The sequence below is a fragment of the Natrix helvetica genome, assembly GCF_964273705.1.
Source record: "Natrix helvetica genome assembly, chromosome: 1".
NCBI classification, from domain to species: domain Eukaryota; kingdom Metazoa; phylum Chordata; class Lepidosauria; order Squamata; family Natricidae; genus Natrix; species Natrix helvetica.
Window position 1 is genome coordinate 356,225,591 of NC_138548.1, and position 23,738 is coordinate 356,249,328.

General features: G+C 46.4%; 1 protein-coding gene across 2 annotated transcripts in view; it reads right to left on the reverse strand.

The window, feature by feature from the left end:
- LOC309384266 (uncharacterized protein) overlaps window positions 1-23,411 on the reverse strand; it is a 162,943-nt gene extending 139,532 nt beyond the window's left edge. The window contains exons 1-2 of one of the 2 annotated variants that reach the window (XR_014173995.1): window positions 23,362-23,411; window positions 16,784-19,411 (exon numbers count right to left, since the gene is read on the reverse strand). Coding sequence is in view for 1 of the 2 variants with exons in the window: in XM_081937548.1 (XP_081793674.1) it covers window positions 16,910-18,475 (1,566 nt within the window). In the remaining variant the exon portion in view is untranslated. Of the gene's footprint in view, window positions 1-14,399; window positions 19,412-23,361 lie in introns of those variants that run through there. The other variant, XM_081937548.1, reaches the window with a different exon arrangement.
- Window positions 23,412-23,738: the final 327 nt, after the last annotated feature.

The following is a 23,738-nucleotide window of genomic DNA, read 5'->3' on the forward strand; positions in this document are numbered from 1 at the left end:
GAAAAGAGAGAGAAAAGAGAGATACACAGAGGGAGAAGGAGAGACAAAGAGAGAGGGAGAGAGAAAGAAGAGAAAGAGGAACGAGAGAGAGATTTGTTGATTGTAAGTTCCTTGGGGCTGAGAAGAATTGCTGCAAAACTGAGTTTCCTGAGTGGACCACTAGACTCCTGAACACCTGAAAAAATGATCTAGTAAAAAGAAAAGGCAACGGAAAGAGCAACATGCAAACAAAAGCAAATAAAACACCCCCAGGAACAAAACAAAGTTTAATTTGTGTGCATTGTTCAAAGGACTGTTGAATTTGTACTTTGTGTGCATTGTTCAAAGGACTGTTGAATTTGTACATTGTTCAAAGGACTGTTGAATTTGTACTTTCAAAGGACTGTTGAATTTGTACTTTACGTATACTTGGAACATCACGAGGGATACTTGCCTGGCATCCTTACTTGGGGTCTATTGAAATGGGAGGTGATTTTTGCAGGCCACTGGGACAAGGGGAAGTACACTGGTGGAGGCAGCAGAGGACTCTCATGATGATTATGGCAGTAGCGCCAAAAATGAGAGTTTTCAACTCATGAAGGTCTAGCAGCCAGGGCAGAAGTTCTTTTAAGTAGAAAAAAAATGTACAGTGTGCAATTTTCTGTGCCAATTCCTTTTAAGATATCTGATGTCACTTTCTAGGAGCTTTCAGTCAGGTTTGAAGCAAGTACATTTCCCAAAATGGTTTGCAGCCATGATTGTGTCTTAGTAGATAATCAAAGGCTGCCCATTTCCAAGGATTGCTTCCTGAACTTGCCTTAGTTTATTGCATCCAGGATCTCTGAGTCCAAATTTAGATTAACCAGTGTACAAGCCAGGTTGTGAATATTTTTGAAGTTGCACAAAATGAGCCCTGGAACTCCTACTAATGCAGTGGATAACCAGTGCAAAATATTATGCTTTACTGGGCAACTGGGCACCATCATGTGTGAATCACAATCAGGAGTTGGGCTTTGGAAATCTCATTTCTGCTACCTCTTCAGTGAGCAAATTGACTGAGGGGGCATGGCCCCTCCCCATGGAATTGGGAGCGAGGCATGCCTATTTGGGCCTTAGAGCCACAGAACAAAAACCAGCCGGGGGAAGCTTTATGTCAGGAGTCCTCAAGCTACAGCTTGCGGGCCGGATATGGCCTGCAAACATGATGTATCCCACCTACGCAGTGGGATTTACAGCCACTCTTTGTGTAGCTGGCTTTTCCTGCCAGCCTCATCATCCATCCTGCAGCCTTCGGCCTTATATATACCATGCAGAATCTAGCAGCTCAGCTGTGTACTTCTGTTCATCACTGCTCACAAAGGTTAGTACGAAGGGCACGGGCCGGAGGGTGGGTGGGAGAGGGCGAGCTGGCAGAAGGGTGATACTGGTGGTGCGTGTATTGACATGTGCAGGTAGTAGGGGAGCATGCGGGAGACCGTGGCATTGGAGCCCTTCTGGGGTGTTTCCCAAAGCCGGCCTGTCCTGCGAGGGGAGTGTGTGGGGATGACACACCACTTCTGGGCCAGTTTGGGCTGGGACTGGTTTATAAAATGGCTGCACAATATTAAAAAAAATATAGAAATCCAAAGTCGGAATTACAATAAAAGACAAAGATTCCAAAATGCTAACTTAACATTAATTTTTTACATTTTCAATATACATGTCAAATGCTCATTCAGTTATGAAATTTATTTGTTGACTTGTGTCACTCATGAGTTCATAGAATTGCAGAGAGTTATCATAGAATGTACATGGTGTCAACTTCTAAAGCATTGCCATGACTATTATCAGGCTGGCATGGGGGGGGGGGGGAGGAATTCCATGCATGCCTTCGGCTGGAGTCAGATCTCATGTCTACAGCCTAGTTGGAGAATATGAAATATGACGCAGGGCAAAAGGGAGGGGATTACAGGGATAAAGTTCAAACGCAATTAAGCGAAAGCAGTTTCGGCTCCACAGGAGTCCATGCCAGAATGTCGATCCTAATAAATGATTGGATTTATTTTGAACTTTGTCTGGAGGCTCGTAAATTAATTAAATCGTCTTCTGGGAACTTCACAGAGAGCCAAAACTGACTTTTAAAATAATTTTTTTCCGGGTTTCCTAAAGCCCAGGCTCTCCGAGCACTCCTCCAAATTTTGGGTTGCTTGGAGGGAAAATCAGGCGACAGGAGATTGATTGCAGCTGGAGCAGTGGTGGGTTTCTGCGGTTTGCACCGGATCGGGTGAACCGGATGGTCAATGGACCCCGGAAGTAAGTTCCTGCCCCGCCCCTGTCACTCACTCGCTTGCTTGCTTGCTCGCTCGCCCCCGCCCGTCCAGAAGCCGCTCCATTGCTCGTTCCCCCGTCCATCTGCACTATCCTAGCCCCGCCCACTGATTGGCTACCTCACCAATTGCCCCGACCGCCTCTAAGTACCCTATCTAAACCCACTTACCTTTTTTTCCTGTTTGGCGCTCTATTGCTGCCTGCCGACTCTGAGGAGGTAAGTAAGCTGCAACTAAGTGTGAGGCGGGGGGCTGCCGTGGCCCTGCACTATGACCTTTTGCGGCCTTGCAAGGATCCCGGGCTCGCTTATAGTGCAGGGCTGCCAGAAAGCGCGGGGGTGGGGACCCCGGCAGGAGCTTACGCAGCCGGCCCAAGTTCGGGGACCTTGCAAGGCCTTAGCATTTTTTGCATCGGGGCGTGCTGCAAGACAGAGGGAGTAAAGACCTTTTCTGGATTGGTGGTCGTGGAGGTGCGGGCCCGTGCTCATTAAAGCAGTCCGGGGAAGTCCTTTGCGCCAGCTGGAAAAGGTCTTCACTTCCCGCCTCTTGCAGCATGCCCCGATGCAAAAAAATGGCGAGATCAGCGCACTTGGGGCTGCTGTTGCGATGTCCAGGGAGGCTAAACCAAACTGCGCGCCTTTCCCAGCCACTTTTGCAGCTTCCCGGAGTAAGCTGCAACTAAGCGTGGGGCGTGGGGGGGAGCTGCCATGGCCCTGCACTATAAGCGAGTCCAGTGACCTTTTGCGGCCTTGCAAGGATCCCGGGCTCGCTTATAGCGCAGGGCTGCAAGGCCATCAGAAAGCGTCGGGGTGGGGATGGCAGGGGGAGCTTACGCGGCGCGGCCAGCCCAAGTTCGGGGACCTTGCAAGGCCTTAGCATTTTTTGCATCGGGGCGTGCTGCAAGACAGAGGGAGTAAAGACCTTTTCTGGATTGGTGGTCGTGGAGGTGCGGGCCCGTGCTCATTAAAGCAGTCCGGGGAAGTCCTTTGCGCCAGCTGGAAAAGGTCTTCACTTCCCGCCTCTTGCAGCATGCCCCGATGCAAAAAAATGGCAAGATCAGCGCACTTGGGGCTGCTGTTGCGATGTCCAGGGAGGCTAAACCAAACCGCGCGCCTTTCCCAGCCACTTTTGCAGCTTCCCGGAGTAAGCTGCAACTAAGCGTGGGGCGTGGGGGGGAGCTGCCATGGCCCTGCACTATAAGCGAGTCCAGTGACCTTTTGCGGCCTTGCAAGGATCCCGGGCTCGCTTATAGCGCAGGGCTGCAAGGCCATCAGAAAGCGTCGGGGTGGGGATGGCAGGGGGAGCTTACGCGGCGCGGCCAGCCCAAGTTCGGGGACCTTGCAAGGCCTTGGCATTTTTTGCATCGGGGCGTGCTGCAAGAGAGAGGGAGTGAAGACCTTTTCTGGATTGGTGGTCGTGGAGGTGCGGGCCCGTGCTCTTTAAAACAAGTCCCGGGAAGTCCTTTGTGCCAGCTGGAAAAGGTCTTCACTCCCCCCCTCGCAGCATGCCCCAAGGCAAAAAATGGTGAGATCAGCGCACTTTGGGCTGCTGCTGCGATGTCCAGGGAGGCTAAATCAAGCCCCGTGCCTCTCCCAGACAATTCGCGGCTTCCCGGCGCGCCAAGAACCTTCACGCTCTTCTCCGCGCTCTTCTTGGCTCCTCGCGATGGCAATAGATGTCCAGAAGCGGCAGGGACCAGAAACCCTAGCCCCAAAAGCCGATTCTGGACATCTATTGCAGTCGTGAGGAGCCGAGGAGAGTGTAGATAAGAGCGTGAAGGTTAGGGTTACTGGGCAATGTGTGTGTGTGTGTGTAAGTGTATGTGTGAGGCTGGAGTTATGCCCCCCCGCACCCTCCCTCCCAGGGGCCGAAACGCCTCAAAGGGACAGGCAGGCTGCCACAGCTCCACTGAGAAGACATTTCTGAGAAGAAAAACTTCTTCGGTCGGGCTGCACCGGAGCTAGTGGAGCGCCAGGAACAGCCTGCCTGTCCCTTTCAGGAACTCTACTGAGAAGACATTTCTGAGAAGAGAAACTTTTCTGGTCGCGCCCGACCTGGTGGAGCACCGGCAATCGCCTGCCCGTCGCCAGGGAGAGAGTCAGTGAGGTGAACCACGTGATTGCTCCAATCGCACGGCCGCAGTCTGACCGAAGTTTCTTTTCTCAGAAATGTCTTCTCAGTAGTTCCTGAAAGGGACAGGCAGGCTGTTGCTGGCGCTCCACCAGCTCCGGTGCAGCCCGACTGGAGAAGTTTTTCTTCTCAGAAATATCTTCTCAGTGGAGCTGTGGCAGCCTGCCTGTCCCTTTGAGGTGCTTCGAACCCCGGGAGGGAGAGTGCGGGGGGGGGGGTAACTCCAGCCTCACACACACACACACGTTGCCCAGTAACCCTAACCTAGGTAACATCATCAGTGCTAGAAGGGAGGGGGGGGAGGAGAAAGGACAAAAAGGAGAAAGAGGGAGAAAGAGGAGGTGGGGGATAGTGGGATCCTTGCTGCTTTCTGAGCTTGGTGGTTTTCTTACAGACATTTCATTACCAAACTAGGTAACATCATCAGTGCTAGAAGGGAGTGGGGTTGGGTGGGGGGGAGAAAGATAGGACAAAAAGGAGAAAGAGAAGAAGAGGAGGTGGGGGGATAGTGGGATCCTTGCTGCTTTCTGAGCTTGGTGGTTTTCTTACAGACATTTCATTACCAAACTAGGTAACATCATCAGTGCTAGAAGGGAATGGGGTTGTGGGGAAAGGCGGAGGAGGAGAAGCCGAAGGACAAAAAGGAAAAAGATAAGGAGAGAGAGGACTGTGGGGTCCTTTGGTGTTCTCTGAACTTGGTGGTTTTCTTGCAGGCATCTCATTATCCAACCAGGTGTCATCATCAGTGCTAGAAAAAATGGGGTATACAGAGAGGAGGAGGAGGAGGGCGATGACTGTGTGGTGGTCCTTGGTGCTCTCTGAGCTTGCTTGTTTTCTTGCAGATGTTTCATTACCCAAACCAGGTATTATCATCATCATCAGTGCTAGAAAGAGTGGGATATATTGAGAGGAAGAAGAGGAGTGGGGGGGGGGGAGACGACAGCGGGGTCCTTGGTGTTTCCTGAGTTTGGTGGTTTTTAATTATTTTTAGGGAATTTTTATTTATTTATTGTTTATAGAATGTTTATTACAAGAAATGTTATTCCTTTTTGCAAATGTTTTATTTGTGATGCAATATGTTGCTTTTAAATGTACAGGTTGGTGCATGGTTTATGTGTCTCAAGGTGGCTGCTTTTCTATGGGCAGGCCAGGTTGGTGCAAGGCAGCTTTGCCAGATTTTGTGTGTTTCTGTGTGATACCTGGTTGTTTAGGTAATTGTGAGGTGGCTGCTGGTTCGGTGAGCTTCCTGGCACTGTCCTTTATAATTTCCCGTAATGCCTTGATGGTTTTTATTCCAGTGGCTTTGTCTTTCCTGTTTTTAGGGTTAGGGAAAAAAACTGGTTTCATCTGCAGTCTTTTGGGGGGAAATTGTTATTTTTTGGTGTTTTCCTGGCACTGTCATAGTTTGTGTGTGTGGGTATGTAATGTCCCGCAGTTATCTACACATTAATAATGATCAAGTACTAATAATATTTCCTTATACATTTTAGTGACCTTTCCTTACATAATTGGTGTTTTCTTTCATACTTTTAGATTTCTAATTGATGTTTCTGTTAGTTAGCAATTGATAAAACAAATCCCACGTGAAAAAGTATTTGAAGCCTTCTTGATTTTAATTGTCAATTTATTCATTCCTGCACATTCTAATATTTATTCATTTTCATATCTTCGTTTTTTCCACTGTTGTGCAAACACAATTCCAACAGCAGTTAACATGTGTAAAATTAAATATGTATTTATTCCCTTTGAAATACAAGTAATAAGTAGTAAGCTACTTACCTTCTGTAAGTAGCTCTTTTATTGTTTTGTGTACTTATTTTAATCTTATTTAAGTAGTAAGTGCACAAAATAATAAATTTCCTTTTTTTTTTGTAGATCATCCATTGGGGCAAAGAATTCAGTGACATCGTCTTAGCCACCCCCATCTGGTCACATGGCTGGCAAGCCACCCCCACCCGGACACATGGCCGGCAAGCCACTCCTGCCCAGTCACATGGCCGGCAAGCCACTCCCACCCTGTCACATGGCTGGCAAGCCACTCCCACCTGGTCACATGGTCAGCAAGCCACTCCCACAAAGGAGGCCACACCCACAGAGTAGGTTCCAAAAAAATTTGAAACCCACCACTGAGCTGGAGGTATGCGGCAATGCTAAGCAGTGATGCCTTGCTCAGAAGCAGAAGCAAGAGAAGATAAGTATTGGTGGAAATTCCCTTGCCCTAGTCCTCAGATACAGGGAAGGGTCTCAAGCAAGCTGGCAAGGGTGGACTGGAGGTGGGACTGGAAACAAGCCAGATTCCCAAAGCCCCAGATGGAATCCCGAGGGAGTGCAAAAGAGCAACAGAGGGAGGATTTTTACCAAGCCACCCTGCATGATGAGGGGTCATCATGCCGCCCAAGAGAGGGGAGGGACATCTGATCTTGTTGAAGGGAGGAGATGCAGACTGGAGCGCAGCCCCCCTCCCCCTCCCAATAGAAGGAGAAGAAGCCCAGAACGGCAACCAGTGCCTCTCCCACGCAACAGGCAAGCTGCCAAGAGCAGGCATCCCCCTCCCTCTCTCTCTGAACTAAGGGTGAAAAAGATGGCCAGCGATATCAGGGGCAAGCATGTCAAGGCAACAGGAGGCTGGGGGATTAGGGCTGAATGACCCACCCCAATTCAGGGGAAAGTTTGACGGAGACTCATACCAGCTAGCCCTATTCCTTGATTCAGCTGATATCCACCTAGAATGCTATGGGCACCTCTACCCATCCCCCAAAGCCAAGGTGAATACCATCGCAGAGGGTCTAGAGGGAGAAGCAAGAGAATGGCTAGCCACCCTCCACAAGAGGAGAGCCCCCCAACTGCAAGACATAGATGACTTCCTGCAACTGCTAGAGGCCAGATTTGAGGAGGTGGAGGAAGACTCATATGCGGAAGAGGAACTCAGCAACCTAAAGCAGAGAGGCCTCCCCATCAAAGAGCATATCTGTGAATTTAGGAGGGTCATAGGAAGGCTACCCCCTTTACCAGAGCAAGCAGGCCGATGGGTCCCTAATGGGAGGAGCCTATGCCACCCACCTAACTGAACCAGTGAGGCTAGAACTAGCGGATCACTGGGAAGTAATTTGATTCATAATAGCCCCCAAAATGACAGACGCAGTCATACTGGGACTTTCCTGGCTAAACAAGTGGAGACCGACTATCTGGTGGCAAGGGGGTACCTGCAGACTTAGGATATCAAGGGGCCCCAACCCCTCCCACACCACCAAGCAGAAACACCACCCACGCTGGAACCCCCCAGGAAAGCCCACGAGAACAACTGGCAACCACATCCGACAAAACCGCAGAGGCCGAACTGATTCCAATAGAATATAAGAACCTCACAGAGGTATTCAGCGAGGCCGAGTGCGATGTTCTGCCTTCCCACCGGGAGACAGACTGTTCCAGCGAAATCATCCCCGGGGCAAAAGTACCCAAAACTGTATGTCAAAAGTTTGCTAGGCCTGAACTGCCTGAATTGACACTCAAGAGTTAAACTAAGAAAGCTTTATTGCGCAGGTCATAAAACAAAAAAAGGTTCTTATCTGAAAGTGATTTATTGCGCACGCGTTACACATTCCAAATTCCTCTCTTCTTTGTTCGGCAGCCAACTTTGGCTGAGGAGCTTTCATTATCAAAATGTAACCAATTAGTTATTTCTGTTTTCATTTACTTTTATTATTTTATTATTAAAGTTTGTTTATTAATTAGAATATTTTCTTAAAGACTATTTCTTTTCTAAATATCTCAAAAGATATGCGGAAGGGAATCAGCCACGGTCCATCGATCTCCAACAGGGTGTTTTTTTTCCCCTGACACTGTATGCCATGACACCCTGGGAAATGCAAGAGATGCGTAAATACATAGACAAAAACCTAGGAAGGGGGTTCATTGAGCCAGCCAAGCCAGTCCTCTTCAAAGAAAAAAAAGATGGAACTATGAGATTGTGTGTGGACTTTCAAGAGATAAATGAAGTGTACGTACATAATCTATACCCCCTCCCCCTCATGAAGGACATGCTGTCTCATCTCGCCAAGGGAAAAGTCTTCACCAAACTAGACCTCAGACAAGCATACTACCGAGTACGTATCAGAGAGGGAGATGAGTGGAAAACAGCGTTCCACTGCCTCCTAGGGAGCTTTCAATTCAAAGTGATGCCTTTCTGACTGCAGGGCCCCCCAAGCAGCATTCATGCAGTTAATAAACGAGGTGCTGCACGAGCACCTCTACAAGGGGGTCTTCGTCTACCTAGATGACATCCTTATCTACACGGAGACCATGGACGACCACGTATCCCTGGTCCGCCAAGTACTGGAGAAACTTCTGGCAGACAACCTGGACCCAGCGAAAGTGCAAGCCATCCTAAGCTGGCATCCCCCTTGCACCCCCAGACACCTACAAAGCTTCCTAGGGTTCGCAAACTTCTACAGGCAATTCATCCCCTCCTTTGCGAAGATTGCCAAACCCCTGACAGACCTCCTGAAAACAGGGAGCCCAGGAATGAAACCTCGTCTGGGACAACCCCTACCATGGGACTTAACCTGCCAAGAGGCGTTCGACACACTAAAATAAATGTTTGCAAAGGAGCCAGTGCTGAAGCATCCTGATCCCGAGCAACCTTTCGTGATCTAGGCAGACACCAGCGATGTGGCAGTGGGAGCGGTGTTACTCCAAAGAAACAACCAAGGAAACGTACAACCCTGCGCCTACACCTCCCACAAGCTCACAGACACAGCGAGACAATGGGCCACATGGGAAAAGGAGGCTTTCCCAGTGAGATGGGCACTGCTAACCTGGAGACACCAGTTGGAAGAGAGCCAGAAACCGTTCGAAATCTGGACCAACCACAAAAATCTGGAGGCGCTTAGACCCCACGGAAACTATTGCCCAAACAAGTCCGATGGGCTCAATACTTCAATCATTTTGATTTTGTCGTAAAGTACATACCAGGGGGGAGGAACTTTCTAGCTGACGCCCTTTCTCGCATGCCTCAGTACAAATGTGAACAGGAGCACGTACTGGACGCCATCATTCCCTCTACTCAAACAGCTGCCCAAGTAACCCCCGAAGGCATGGACAGGATTATGGGGAGACTCAGTGCTGCCACTTGAGTGCTGGACCCGTGTCCCTCTTGGTTAGTTTCGGCTTCCCGGGAGGTGACACGAGGCTGGCTCCAGGCGATTACCAACGCTTCATTGAGGGGTTCTTTCCCACCGCCTTGAAGGAGGCGGTGGTGAGACCCCTCCTTAAGAAGCCTTCCCTGGATCCAGCTTCTTTAGCCAACTATCGTCCGGTCTCCAACCTTCACTTTGTAGCAAAGGTTGTCGAGAGTGTGGTAGCACGTCAGCTTCTCCAGTACCTGGATGAAGCTGTCTACCTGGATCCGTTTCAGTTGGGTTTCAGGCCCGGGTACAGCACGGAGACGGCATTGGTCACGTTGGTCGATGATCTCTGGTGGGCCCGGGACAGGGGCTGCTCCTCTGTCCTGGTCCTATTAGACCTCTTGGCGGCTTTCAATACCATCGACCATGGTATCCTACTGCGACGACTCGGGGGGTTGGGAGTGGGGGTACCATTTTACGGTGGTTCTCCTACCTGTCGGATCGGTCACAGTTTGTGTTGACTGGAGGGCAGAGATCGACCCCCAGGCGCGTCACTTGTGGGATGCCCCAGGGGTCGGTTCTCTCACCCCTCCTGTTCAACATATATATAAAACCGCTGGGCGAGATCATCCATGGTTTTGGGGTACGGTATCATCAATATGCTGATGATACCCAAGTTTTCATCTCTACCCCAAACCACCCAAACGATGCCCTCGACGTGATGTCCCGATGCCTGGAGGCTGTGCGGATCTGGATGGGGAGGAACAGGCTCAAGCTCAATCCCTCCGAGACTGAGTGGCTGTGGTTTCCGTCATCCCGATTTGTACACCTTATTCCATCTTTGGTGATAGGAGGAGAAATTTTAGCCCCCTCAGAAAAGGCTCGCAATCTGGGAGTCCTCTTGGATACGCGGCTTAGTGTAGAAGAACACCTGATGGCCGTGACCAGGAGGGCCTTTTACCAGGTTCGCCTGGTACGTCAGTTGCGCCCCTTCCTGGATCGGGATGCTCTGTGCACAGTCACTCATGCCCTCGTCCTTTCTCGCCTGGACTACTACAATGCTCTCTACATGGGGCTGCCCTTGAAGAGCATCTGGAGGCTTCAGCTGGTCCAGAATGCAGCCGCACGGGTTGTCATGGGGGTACCTAGGTGCTCCCATGTTACACCCCTTTTAGGCGGCCTGCACTGGTTGCCGGTTGTTTTCCGGGTGCGATTCAAGGTATTAATTATGACCTTTAAAGTGCTCCATGGCTTAGGCCCAGGGTACCTGCGAGACCACCTACTGCCACCAGTAGTCTCCCACCGTCCAGTACGATCCCACAGAGTTGGCCTCCTCAGGGTGCTGTCGGCCAGACAGTGTCGGCTGGTGACCCCCAGGGGGAGAGCCTTCTCTGTGGGAGCACCTTCCCTCTGGAATGAGCTGCCCCCGGAGCTTCGCATAATCCCTGACCTCCGGTCCTTCCGACGCGCCCTAAAAAGTTGGCTTTTCCAGCAAGCCGGCCTGGCCTGTTAATTTTAACTCATTTTTTAAAATGTATTGTTCTATAAATTCAATTTGTGGGGTTTTTTTGGATATATATTTAATTTCTTTTTAACTTTTCGGGATGTGTGTTTTTTAATGTTTTACGCCGCCCTGAGTCCTTTGGGAGAAGGGTGGCATATAAATCCAATTTAAAAAAAACATAACCACCAGGTGGCAACGCTGTGACCAGCAAGACCAACCCGCAAGCAACCTAAACCACGAGACTCAAAACTGAACTGCTAGCAGACCCCTGGTTCCAAACCAACCATCACATCTTGACGAAAAGAGATGACCTTGCATGGAAGGGGACGAAACTATATGTCCCAAATCCCTACTCTATGTCACAAATCCCCAATCCCTAGTTCTCCAGAGGAGTCACGATGCCAAACCGGCAGGCCACTTTGGGTTCCTAAAGACTTTACACTTAGCCCGGAGGCAATTCTGGTGGCCTGGCATAAAAAAAGATGTGGATAGTTACGTGAAAAGTTGCACCATCTGTGCCACAATGAAGAGACGACCAGGAATACCCCCCGGATGGCTGTAAACAGTAGCAGAGCCAATGAGGCCGTGGGAGGAGATCGCAATGGACTTTATAGTAGAGTTGCCAAAAAGTGGGGGAAACACGGTGATTTGGACTGTAATAGATCTCTTCTCCAAACAGGCACACTTCATACCCTGTAGAGGATTACCCTCGGCTCACAAGCTGGCTAAACTGTTTGTGAAGCATATCTATCGACTGCATGGAGTACCTCAAAGAATTATCTCAGACAGAGGGGTTCCAGTTCATGGCTAAGTTCTGGAGGGAGTTCCTGCGGTCCATTGGGCCATCTCAGGGCCTTAGTTCAGCTTTTCATCCGAGCACCAATGTGGCAGCAGAGAGACTGAACGCCATGATAGAGCAGTACCTGAAGTGTTACATGAACTATCAGCAGTCCAATTGGGCACACCTCCTCAGTCAACTTGACTGATTGGATGTCGATGCTGAAATCAACTTGGGAAAATGTCAAAAAGGCACTGGCTAAAGCGGCACAAACCTATAAGAAACAGGCAGATAAACACCGGGCTCCACAACGGCCATTCTGGGTAGGAGAAAAGGTTTACCTCTCCACAAAATATTTGAGATTAAAATTGCCTAGCAAGAAACTGGGACCAAAGTTTATGGGACCATTCCCCATACTAAGGATCATCAACCCAGTCACAGTGCAATTGAAATTACCTTGATTGTTGGGGAAAATACACCCAGCGCTTCATAGTAGCCTCTTAAAACCTGTGATCGGATCCACTCTGAGACCACTACCCCGGGAGCCCCCAGGCCCTATGGTCATAGGGGGCCAAACCCATTATGAAGTTCAACAAATCCTCAATTCAAGGTGGCACAGGAGACAACTTCAATACTTAAGTGGAAGGGCTACCCATTATCGGAGGCATCTTGGGTGAAAAGTAGAAATATCCAGGCTGATCGCCTCATAGCAATATTCCATGCAGAAAATCCAAGCAAGCCTAGGGGAGGGACACATCCTTAAGTTATATACCTGTACTCAAATTGTCTTTGTATCACACAAGTCACTTTCGGGAAGTGAGGGGAGCCGGATGTCAACTTCTAAAGCATTGCCATGACTATTTTCAGGCTGGCATGCAAGGGGAAATTCCATGCATGCCTTCGGCTGGAGTCGGATCTCATTTCTACAGCCTAGTTGGAGAATATGAATTATGATGCAGGGCAGAAGGGAGGGGATTACAAGGGTAAAGTTCAAACACAATTAAGCAAAAGCAGTTTTGGCTCCACAGGAGTCTACGCCAGAATGTCGATCCTAATAAATGATTGGATTTCTTTTGAACTTTGTCTGGAGGCTAGTAAATTAATTAAGTCGTCTTCTGGGAACTTCATACCCGGAAGTGCTGGGGACAGATTATACATATATACACACTCTTATTTCCCTCTTTTGAACCCCAAAATAAGCATCAAGTCTTAGTTTCGGGAAATGTCTTATCCGCTAACTTTAGGACCATTGCCGTTCATGCCCTGACACCCTGAGGAAATAATGTTTTAAATAGCTCCCATCAGTTACCCTTTTCCTTTTGGCTAAACCCCTCTAAGTGCACTCCAACCATTTCCACTTGATTGCATTTTCTTTCACTCTTGGTTCCCTTCTGAGAAGGCAGAGAATATGCGAGTCAAGTATGTGTATGCTATGCTGACGCTTGCACCAGTACGCCATGTGGCACATTGCGCCGTTATCACAGTTCACACCAGGGATCAATCCAGGGCCCTCTGAAAATGGTCACTGCTTCCAGGACAAAGTCATGAGGCCCAATGATATATATCCATGATGGCGCACCTATTTGTTAGGGCACGCGAGACATTGCCCTGTTAGCTCCAGCGCACATGCGCGGGATGGCCAGCTGACCTTGGCCTTCTTTTAAGGCCATTTCATTGAAGCCTCTGGAGCGAGAAAAACCAGCCCTACAGGAAAACTGGAAGTTCAGGAACGAACTTTTGGTTTCCTCATACGGCCGTTTTTTGCCCTCCAGAGCCATCAGGAAGCTTCCCTGAAGGATCCGGAGGGCGAAAAACAGCCCTATGACCAAACTGGAAATCACAGTTCCTGAACTTTCCGGGTTCCCCATAGGGCCGGTTTAAGTCCCCCGGAGGCTTCAGGAAAGCTCCTGAAGCCTCCAGGGAGATGGGAGGCTGTTATTGCCCTCCCCAGGCTACTAGAAAGCCTGTAAAGCCTGGGAAGGGCAAAAAAAGGGCACTAAAAGTGTGGGGGAGCAATGGTCATGCACCCATGCACTCGGGTCATGCGCATGGCATTATGTGTGTGGGCATACCCACGCATGACCCCTCTGTGCTCCCTACTTTTGGCATGCGATCCAAAAAACATTAGGCATCACTGATATATGTCCTTCCCTCCCTCCCCAACATGAGGTTCAGAGATCTTCAAAAGGTAAGAAGGAGGGTGTGAGGTCGGGTGGGGTGGGAGCTAAATGAAAGGGGACCCTCAGGCAGGGAGTGAAGGGCCAAGGAGACACAAGGGGTAAGATACAGAGTACAGGGTGTCTTGAAGTGTGGGGAGGGCTAGAGATGTTTACGGAAGGCAGGCCTAGTCCTGCGCTAGGCCTCCAAGGAGTTTTTCCCAGCTTTGAGTAGAAAGTGTTCTGCTTAGCAACTCACACGTTTGATTAATGGCTGTATCAGGGAGAGCAGGGGATTCGGGTAGTTAAGGAAAGCAATTTTACTTAACAGCCATTGCAACCTGCAACCTTAATTCAAGGCCCATCATAGTTATATCTTAAGGACTACTTTTTTTTTAAAAAAAAATTTTTTTATTGGTTTTTACAAAAAATAATCAGGGAAAGGGATGGTGGATAAGGTACAAATTTTGACAGTTACATTATGCAGGAAATGCCCCCCCCCCATTCTCATAACTTTCATTTATTAATACATTAAATTGTTACTACTTAATAATATTTTGTCAGCATATTTTAACCTTTTATCTTCAAATGATTTCAATCATTTTATATCAGACAGATTTTCTAATTCATTTTTGTGATCTAAGTTTTCTTGATGTTGCCTCTTCTCCCCCCTCCAGCAAGGCTCCAGCACCTCCCGTGTCCTGTATATCCCGTGTAGTGTCATCAGTTTATCCAGGAGGACTTTGTTTTTTTCCATGAAGGCCTCAGCCTCCATAGTTGTGTTAATTCTGACTCTAGTGTCCTCCCAGAATATTAACATACCTTCTGGCAGAAGCCACCGAAACCACACCCCTTTCTGGTATAATTTCTTCGCTAGAAGCGAATAATTTTTTCTTTTATCTCTAACTTTCTTTGGGATTTGTTTCAGAATGGCTATTTCTCTATTCTTGTATTTTAATACTTGCCCCCTTTGTGCACTCAGAATCTCATCTCTTGTAGTCTTTCTGAGAAATTTGATGTGGACCTCCCTTGGTACCTTATGTATTCTGGCATATGCTGAATTTACTCTATAGACCAGGTCAATATCCCACCCCAACTATTGTCTGTCTTTTTTGATGTATTCAGCCAATAATTTTGTCATAATGTCCCTCAGGTCTAAATCATCAGCCTCAATTACATTTTGAAATCTAAGGAAAAAAGACATCCTTTCAAATTCCATTTTTATCTGGTGGTTCTCAAGTTCTTGATTTCCTCTCTAGACCCCCCTCACCTCCCTCCTCATCTCAGCCATCCCCTCCCCCAAAAGTTCCAATCTCTGTGAATTCTGAACTGTTCGGTTTTGGTTCTCTCTGAGCTGTTCGTTTATTTCTTTCAGTTGATTTTTCAAGTCCTCCTGCCCCTTTAAGAGCTGCTGGAACATCTGTTGGGTTAGATCCACCTCAGGGGGCTTAGGCTGGAGCAAAGACGTTAATGTCTGTTGTCCGCTGGGGCTGGACGCTAAAGATGCTGGGGCAGAGCCAGCAAAACCTGGTTTCCCCGGTAGTGGTCTTTTCGGTGACATTGTAGTAAGAAGAGCTCAGAGATGTCTGTGTCAACACAGGGAAGAAACAATTATAAAATTGGATAGCCGAGAGAGATCACGAGGCAGGCAGCCCAGACAAGTAAAGACCTTTTCTAAAGTCTAAATCCAAGCAGTAAAGTCCATTGTTCCAGGTCCAGGATAAAATGTATCAAGAGATATCTCTGAGTGTCACGGAGACAAAGACAAGATGCCAGCGGTTTCTGTGGGTGGAGTCAAATTTCAAAGTACATGAAGACAATGGAAGTGTGCCATCTTGCCTTGCCAGCTCCGGGATCAGAAGGCAACAAACCAAAAGTTTTCAAAGTTTTCAAAAAGTCAGATCATCACCTTATTTTCACAATTGCAGTAGAAAAAATCTGCTGTTTGCTATGAGCGTGACTTCATTCCATAGCTCACCCCCCTCCTCCTCCTCTGGGGGCGGAGAGCAGTTTAGAGCTGCTTATCCAAGGGGGGGGGGAAATCCCCCTCCCTCCAGTCACACTTCCCAGGAACGGGTTGAAAGTTTTTCTAAAAAGCTGACAGTCTTTTTTTTTCCTTCAGTCAAGAGAGGGAACGGGGGGGATTTCCACCTCACCGCATTGCAGCTGCAGCCTTCAAATCATCAGTCTTGCCCAGCTGACTCGACGCGAAAGCGCAGGAAAGCGCCTCCCCTTTTGCCTCCTGGTGCCTAGGGCGATGCAGGGAGCCCCCCCAGCTGCCGCCAACACAAGGGACCCCCCGCTAAGCTGCCCCCTCGGCAGGGGCCCCTACAAGGCTCCCTGTGCCCCCCCAATCAGGGGGGGCCCCACCAAGAGCACGGGGCGAGCAAAGCATGCCCGTCGCGATCTGCAGCCGGAACCGGAAGTCCATCTTAAGGACTACTTTTATGCAGGCTGTGGAATTCTGGGGTTGAAAATTGGGCAAAACCAAGGTAGAAGACGAAAACTCCACATCGGAATTCCATAATCAACAGACAAAAGCTCCACCCAAAATTTCTTTTTGAGGAATTCCTCTACTTCTGGAAAAGGAAATATCCAGAAGCTTTCCTGATAACCAGAAATTATTAGTTAGCCATTTTACCATTTTCTTTTCACTCCACTTACGAATTTAATCCTGAGAAACTTTTCAGCAAAATGAATCAGGCCAAAATTCAAAAAATCAATGTCTCACGTACACTTTCAATGGGAGATCACAAATGAAATTCAAGCATTCTCTAAATTCATCTACCTTTCATCATATGGATTACCTTGTGTGCAATAAGGGATGATTTATGCTTGAAGTAATATCCACAGACTGGACAATTCAAAGATTTCTCCACGGTGCAAGTCCTCTGGTGTACCACTAGGTGGGAATTCTGAATGAAACTTTTCCCTCAATCAGGACATTCAACGGGTTTCTCTCCTGTATGAGTCCTCTGATGAGTTACCAGGCTGGAACTCAGACTGAAACCTTTCCCACAATCAGGACATTCAAACGGTTTCTCTCCTGTGTGAATCCTGTGGTGTTTTACTAGAGAGATATTCTGACTAAAGCTTTTCCCACAGATAGGACATTCAAAGGGTTTCTCTCCTGTGTGAGTCCTCTGATGAATCACCAAATTGTTATTCTGACTGAAAGCTTTCCCACAGATACGACATTCAAAGGGTTTCTCCCCTGTGTGAGTCCTCTGGTGTGTCACCAGATAGGAATTATTACTAAAGCTTTTCCCACAAATAGGACATTCAAAGGGTTTCTCTCCTGTGTGTGTCCTCTGGTGTATTACCAGGTGGGAATTCTGACTGTAACGTTTCCCACAATCAGAACATTCAAAGGGTTTCTCTCCTGTGTGAGTCCTCTGGTGTATCACCAGGTGGGAATTATGACTGTAACGTTTCCCACAATCAGAACATTCAAAGGGTTTCTCTCCTGTGTGAGTCCTCTGGTGTGTCACCAGATAGAAATTATTACTAAAAATTTTCCCACAGATAGGACATTCAAAGGGATTCTCCCCTGTATGAGTCCTGTTGTGTTTTACCAGGCTGGAATTATCACTAAAGCTTTTCCCACAATCAGGACATTCAAAGGGTTTCTGTCCTGTGTGAGTCCTCTGGTGTATCACCAGGTTGGAAATATGACTGTACCGTTTTCCACAATCAGAACATTCAAAGGGTTTCTCTCCTGTGTGAGTCCTCTGATGAGTCACCAAATTGTTATTCTGACTGAAGGCTTTCCCACATATAGGACATTCAAAGGGTTTCTCTCCTGTGTGAGTCCTCTGGTGTGTCACCAGATAGGAATTATTACGAAAGCTTTTCCCACAAATAGGACATTCAAAGGGTTTCTCTCCTGTGTGAGTCCTCTGATGAGTCACCAAATTGTTATTCTGACTGAAAGCTTTCCCACAGATAGGACATTCAAAGGGTTTCTCTCCTGTGTGGGTCCTCTGGTGTATCACCAGGTGGGAATTCTGACTGTAACGTTTCCCACAATCAGAACATTCAAAGGGTTTCTCTCCTGTGTGAGTCCTCTGGTGTATCACCAGGTGGGAATTCTGACTGTAACGTTTCCCACAATCAGAACATTCAAAGGATTTCTCTCCTGTGTGAGTCTTCTGGTGTCTCACCAGATAGGATTTATTTCTAAAGCTTTTCCCACAAATAGGACATTCAAAGAGTTTCTCTCCTGTGTGAGTCCTCTGGTGTGTCACCAGATAGAAATTATTACTAAAGTTTTTCCCACAGATAGGACATTCAAAGGAATTCTCCCCTGTGTGAGTCCTGTTGTGTTTCATCAGGCTGGAATTATCACTAAAACTTTTCCCACAATCAGGACATTCAGAGGGTTTCTCTCCTGTGTGAGTCCTGTGGTGTATCACCAGGTTGGAAATATAACTGTACCATTTCCCACAATCAGAATATTCAAAGGGTTTCTCTCCTGTGTGAGTCCTCAGGTGCCTCATGTGGTGGGAATTTCTAATGAAACATTTCCCACAATCAGGACATTCATAGTTTCTCCCTGGAGTCAATCTACTGATGCATCACCAGACTGAAATTGTGACTATTTTTTCCCCACAATCAGGACATTCAAAGGGTTTCACTTTTGTGGGAGTCCCCAGGTGCTTCACCAGGGTAGAATTCTCACTGAAACTTTTCCCACAGAAAGGATGTTCAAATGGTTTTATTCTTGTGTAGGGTCCTTTAGTGTCTCAAGACCTGGGAATTTCTAATGAAACTTTCACACAATCTGCACAGTCATATATTTTCACCCTCCTGTGAGTTATCTCATGCAGCACCATGTTGCCATGCTCACTGGCTTCCCTCTTGTGTGTGGGTGATTCTATGAACCACAAGGGAGCTGTTGTGACCATAGTTTTTGCCACAACCAGATAATTAGTATGGATTTTCTCCTTTCTGGCTCGTCTTGTGAATAATCAGCTGTGATTTGCAATCTGTGCTTTTCCCCCCAATAGGCAAATCTATGGAGCTTTTGCACAGCTGATATTCTTGAGGAGGTCAAAAAGATGGACAATGCCTTGTTTAAGGGTGCTTTCATTCAAGCCGTCTTCTTCCTCACAGGGAGAGGCCTCCATTCCTGTATGTTCTACATGGTTTTACTATTGACCTTTTCCTCCCAACAGACTTCCAGATGTTTCCCTCTTTTGATGAATTATAAATAATCTCCCTTCCCCTCTCATGTAATGTATCCTTGAGATTTGCATAATCTGCTTATTCTTTCTTGATTTTCTCTCTCAAACAGCTGCTGGAGGAGGAGCAGATTTGCATGGTTTGCTGCAGGGAGTGGAAAATATTTTGATTTCTGGCTTGATTTTCTTCCCTTTTCAACATTGATTGTTATTTACAGTTGTCCAGAGAGCTCTTATTGGCATCCTGTTCATCTGTAAGATGCAAAGAAAAGTGTAACTTTAACTTTTTGTAAAATGATTAGAGATGAGTTGAAAAAAGAATAAAAGTATACACCACTTTTGCTCATGGAAGTCCTCAGCTGCAAATAAGGGCTGAAAATACTGTCTACAACCCCTCTGGTGACATCCTTGTTCAAATAGTCCTCACATAACGACCACAATTGGAACTGGTATTTGCATCACTAAGCAGCTCAATCATTAAGCATCATCTCACATGACAGTGCCAACTTACATCTGTTCCTCTGTAGTTGTTAAGCTAATTATTGTGGGTTGTTAAAGGCAATTTCATATGACCTTGACTTGCAATTTCCTGCCAGTATATCCAATGATGCTGCTTATCAGAATCTAGCTGGGAATGTTACAAATGGGGATCATGAGTGTGGGATGCCGCCGCCATCATAAATGTGCAACTATTAGCAGAACCCGAATTGTTGCAACTCCTTTTCCTGCATCTTCAAAACCACCGTCACTGCTGACATGGGGGTCACGGAACAAGTCCTTGGATTACCACAAATTTTGTGGACCAGGTGCACGTCTGCTTCTACTGTGCCATAGTAACTCTGAAGGCTCAGGGAAGAAGTGGTAAGTGAGGACTAGCTGTACAACCAAATATGGATTAAGCACAATTGAACCTGGTTAATACGTGAATGGGAGAAGAAATACGATACTTATTGGCAAGACATGGAAGTAAAAAACTTGTACATTTTATTCTTCTGTCATTTTCAATACACATGTGGATTACAAACTATACCAAGAGGGCAACATCAAGATCTAATGGGAGAGAGTCGACCGGAAGTTCTCCAGCTGGACAGTCATGGGGGGGGGGGGCTCTCAAGAGCCTCTCATGAACCCTGTCTGACAAACCATCTCCAAGATCTTTTTTATATCAGAACCCCCCTGGAGATGGGGCAAAGAAGGGGCAGCGTCTCATCAGACCCAGGGGGAAGCAACAGGTCCCTCGCAGGTCAGAGATTTGCCCTCTGAATCAGAGTAGGGGTGGCAGCATGGCAACATGGCTGCACAAGTAGCTGACTTCCAGCCAAAGCAACTGAAGAGGAGTGTGAGGAAGAGATGAAAGACCGGTAAGAAAATTCATCTAATCCACAGTCATAAATCAAACTTGGAAAAGGCAAAGAATCTTGAGAGTATAAATAATATTGATGGTCAGATCGGGATTTTTCCAAAAGAAAGAAAGAAAAGGAAAGATGGAGGGTTGAAACACTAGCCTCCCCCTCCCCCAAAATACCATTTGTTTGAAACAATTCAGATAGAAAGTGAAAGCAGACAAAAGTGACAAACCCACTCAAATAACAACTCTAAATTTGGTTTTCGACTTGAAAAGATTGTGTTTTTAAAGGAGCCTAGGAGCGTGAAGATTTACTGCGTCCGAGTGTCTTTTAACTAACCTATCTTAAGCAACCCCAGTTAGTGAGAGATGGAATGCAACAAGGGGAAAAGATCAAGAAAAAAGCACTATCTCCTCACTGACAACTGATAACCTAATCTTGCCTGTGTAGAAAATTTTAATTAACCAACTACCATAAATCAGAACTTGGAAAAGCAGGAGGAAGAAACATACCCAGGTTTTGGCTGTATGCAAGGTTGTTCCAATTAATATATTTTGAGCAACTATAATAAGAGTTGAAAAATAGGAAGGAAAAACTAATAAGAACAAAAAACTGGGAAGTATGAAGTTTTCTTCTCTCTCTCTCTCTCTCTCTTTCTGCAAAAGATCAAGATGGCTCCAGCTTCTCTTCCGTTTTCACAGTAGTTGAATTAACTAAATTTAAGATGGACCAGAACCTCAAAGTAAGATTTGTATAACTAACTGCAATTTTAGAACTGGACATTAAGGAAGAACAAAAGACCAAGATGGCTCCCGTCGCTCTTCCCCACAGCAGCTGAAGTAGATAAATTTAAGGTGGACCAGAACTCTGAAATAAGAATTGTATAACTAACTGTAACTTTGGAACTGGACATCATGGAAAGCTGGGAATTTGAAGAACTACGTGAAATTATAAAAAATATGCATAAATCATTAAAATCAAGCCTAAATAGAATTACGAACCCAAAGAAGAAGGCAAAGAAGAAGAGGCAAAGATAATGAAAGGGTAGAAACGGTGGGAAATAAAAAGCAGACAAAAAATTCCATAGGGCTTGGCAGTGGTATAGGGAAAATTATAAAAGGGGGATGTGTCCCAAGAAAAGGGAATAAAAAGCAGACAAAAAAGATTTTGGAAGTTGTCAGTGGCATAAAGAAAATTGAAGAAGGAGGTTATGTCCCAACAAAGAGAAATATAAAAGATCCCTTGCATGGTGGCTTGGGGAAAATTGAAACGGGTAGACGTGTCAAAAAAAGGGGGGAGAAGGCTAGAACAGAGAAGTGAGACAAAAGACTTACTAGGAAAAAATTAGACAACTAGAAATTGTTATATGGGAAAATATAAAGCTAAGGGGTTTATTCCTAAATATGATAATAAAATTGAGTTGCTAACTGGTTGAATATGATAATGGAAATTAAATAAAGGTTAAAATATATGGAATATGGACAAATATGAAACTAATATGGGGATATTGTAAAGCAGAGGTTTGTGATTCACTTTTATACATGATAATTAAAATGGGTTGCTAATTGATTGAATATGACAATAGAAGGACAATTAAGCATGAGTTAAAATATATGAAACATGGACATATATAAAACTTTAAAGATGACGAACAAAGTGAGATGTGTACCGCTTGCTATTCTTTACACTAAATTAAGGGAATTGTAATGAACATTGAACAGTAAGGATTGCCATTTATAGACAATTAAGGGTAATATAATCCAAGATATGGAAAAATGGAGAGGGAACAGGAAATATACTTACCATAGGAAACTATTGGGATTTAAAGACAGAATCACAAATTGGGGGTGTGTAAGATGTATAATTATATAATGATGAGAATAGCTGGGAATTGTAACCAGGTCTACATCTCGACCAAAATTAGGTTGGGGGGGGGGGTGTTAAAGTACAATAACTATATATGTATACTTTTTTCTGTTTTTTTAATGAGGGTGGAAGATATAAAAATAAAATATGTATATTGAAAAGAAATTATAAATACCATTAACATAAAAGGGAGCTCGCTCAGAATTCTGAAATACACCAAGTAAATGAGATGAAGGGTGAGAAGTAGAGGAGAGAAGTAAGGGAAGAAGAGAGGGATGGGAGAGAGGGCAGGGGGGGGAAGGAGAGAAAGGAGGAGTGGAAAGGGGAGAGAGGAGAAGGAGAGAGGAAGGGGAAGTAGAGAAGAGAAGGGAAGATAGGAGGTAGGGAGGGGGAGAAAAGAGGAACAGAGGGAAGAGAGGAGGTAGGGAGGGAGAGGAGAGGAGAGAGGGAGAAGAAAGTGATGGATAACGTACAAATATGGTGTATGGAGAGCAGAAGAGCCAATAATTATTTTAGGGAGTTGATGGTAAGATGAATTGACGTAAACATTTAATAATACAATACAATGTTGGCTATGTAATAGTACACATGTGATTATATGTTATGAAAATGAAAAATTTCATAATATATAAAAAAATTAATGGGAGACTTTAACTACCCTGATATCAACAGGGGGACAAACTCTACAGCAAGTAGGAGATTAAAGGGCGTCTGAATAGAAGATCTCCCAGCTCTGTCACAAACCCTCCAGTGATGGGAGCACCCACAACCTCTGGAGGGAAGCCATTTCCAAAGAATCCACCTTCACTTGGAAGAGACTTTTCCAATCTTCCCACCAGGAGGAAAATTGCAGCCACCAGTTTCACAGCCTGCAGCACCAGTGGGCTTAAATTTGGGGAGGGAAGGAACCTGCAGCAGCAGCAGCTGAGATGCTTCAGCCCAGTTGCTTCTCTGCTTCCAGGACTCTCCTCCCACCTGCCCTCCACTCACCTTCCAGCTGCTGCTTCGAGCACGGGAAGAGCACAAAAGCCGCTCTGCACACCAATCTCCTCCCAATCCGGAAGAGGAAGTTCAGCTGTCCCAACGGTGCTTTTTCAAAAGGCAACTGAACTTTCTTTCTGCTACTCTTCCCGTCGCTTTCCAACCTTTCTAGCAACACAGTACTCGATGGTTTTAACTCCTTTAAGCTCAACCACAGGTATTATCCGCTTTCTAGGCACAGATGTTGCCTGTTTAAGCACCATCTCCAGATAGAAGGCATTTAAAAAAACATCCTTCTCCAGTTTCGACCTGAGGCGTTTGCAAAATGTTTCCACTTATTAAATGCTATCAAGTGGTTTTTGATTTCTAGCAACCGACTTTGCAGC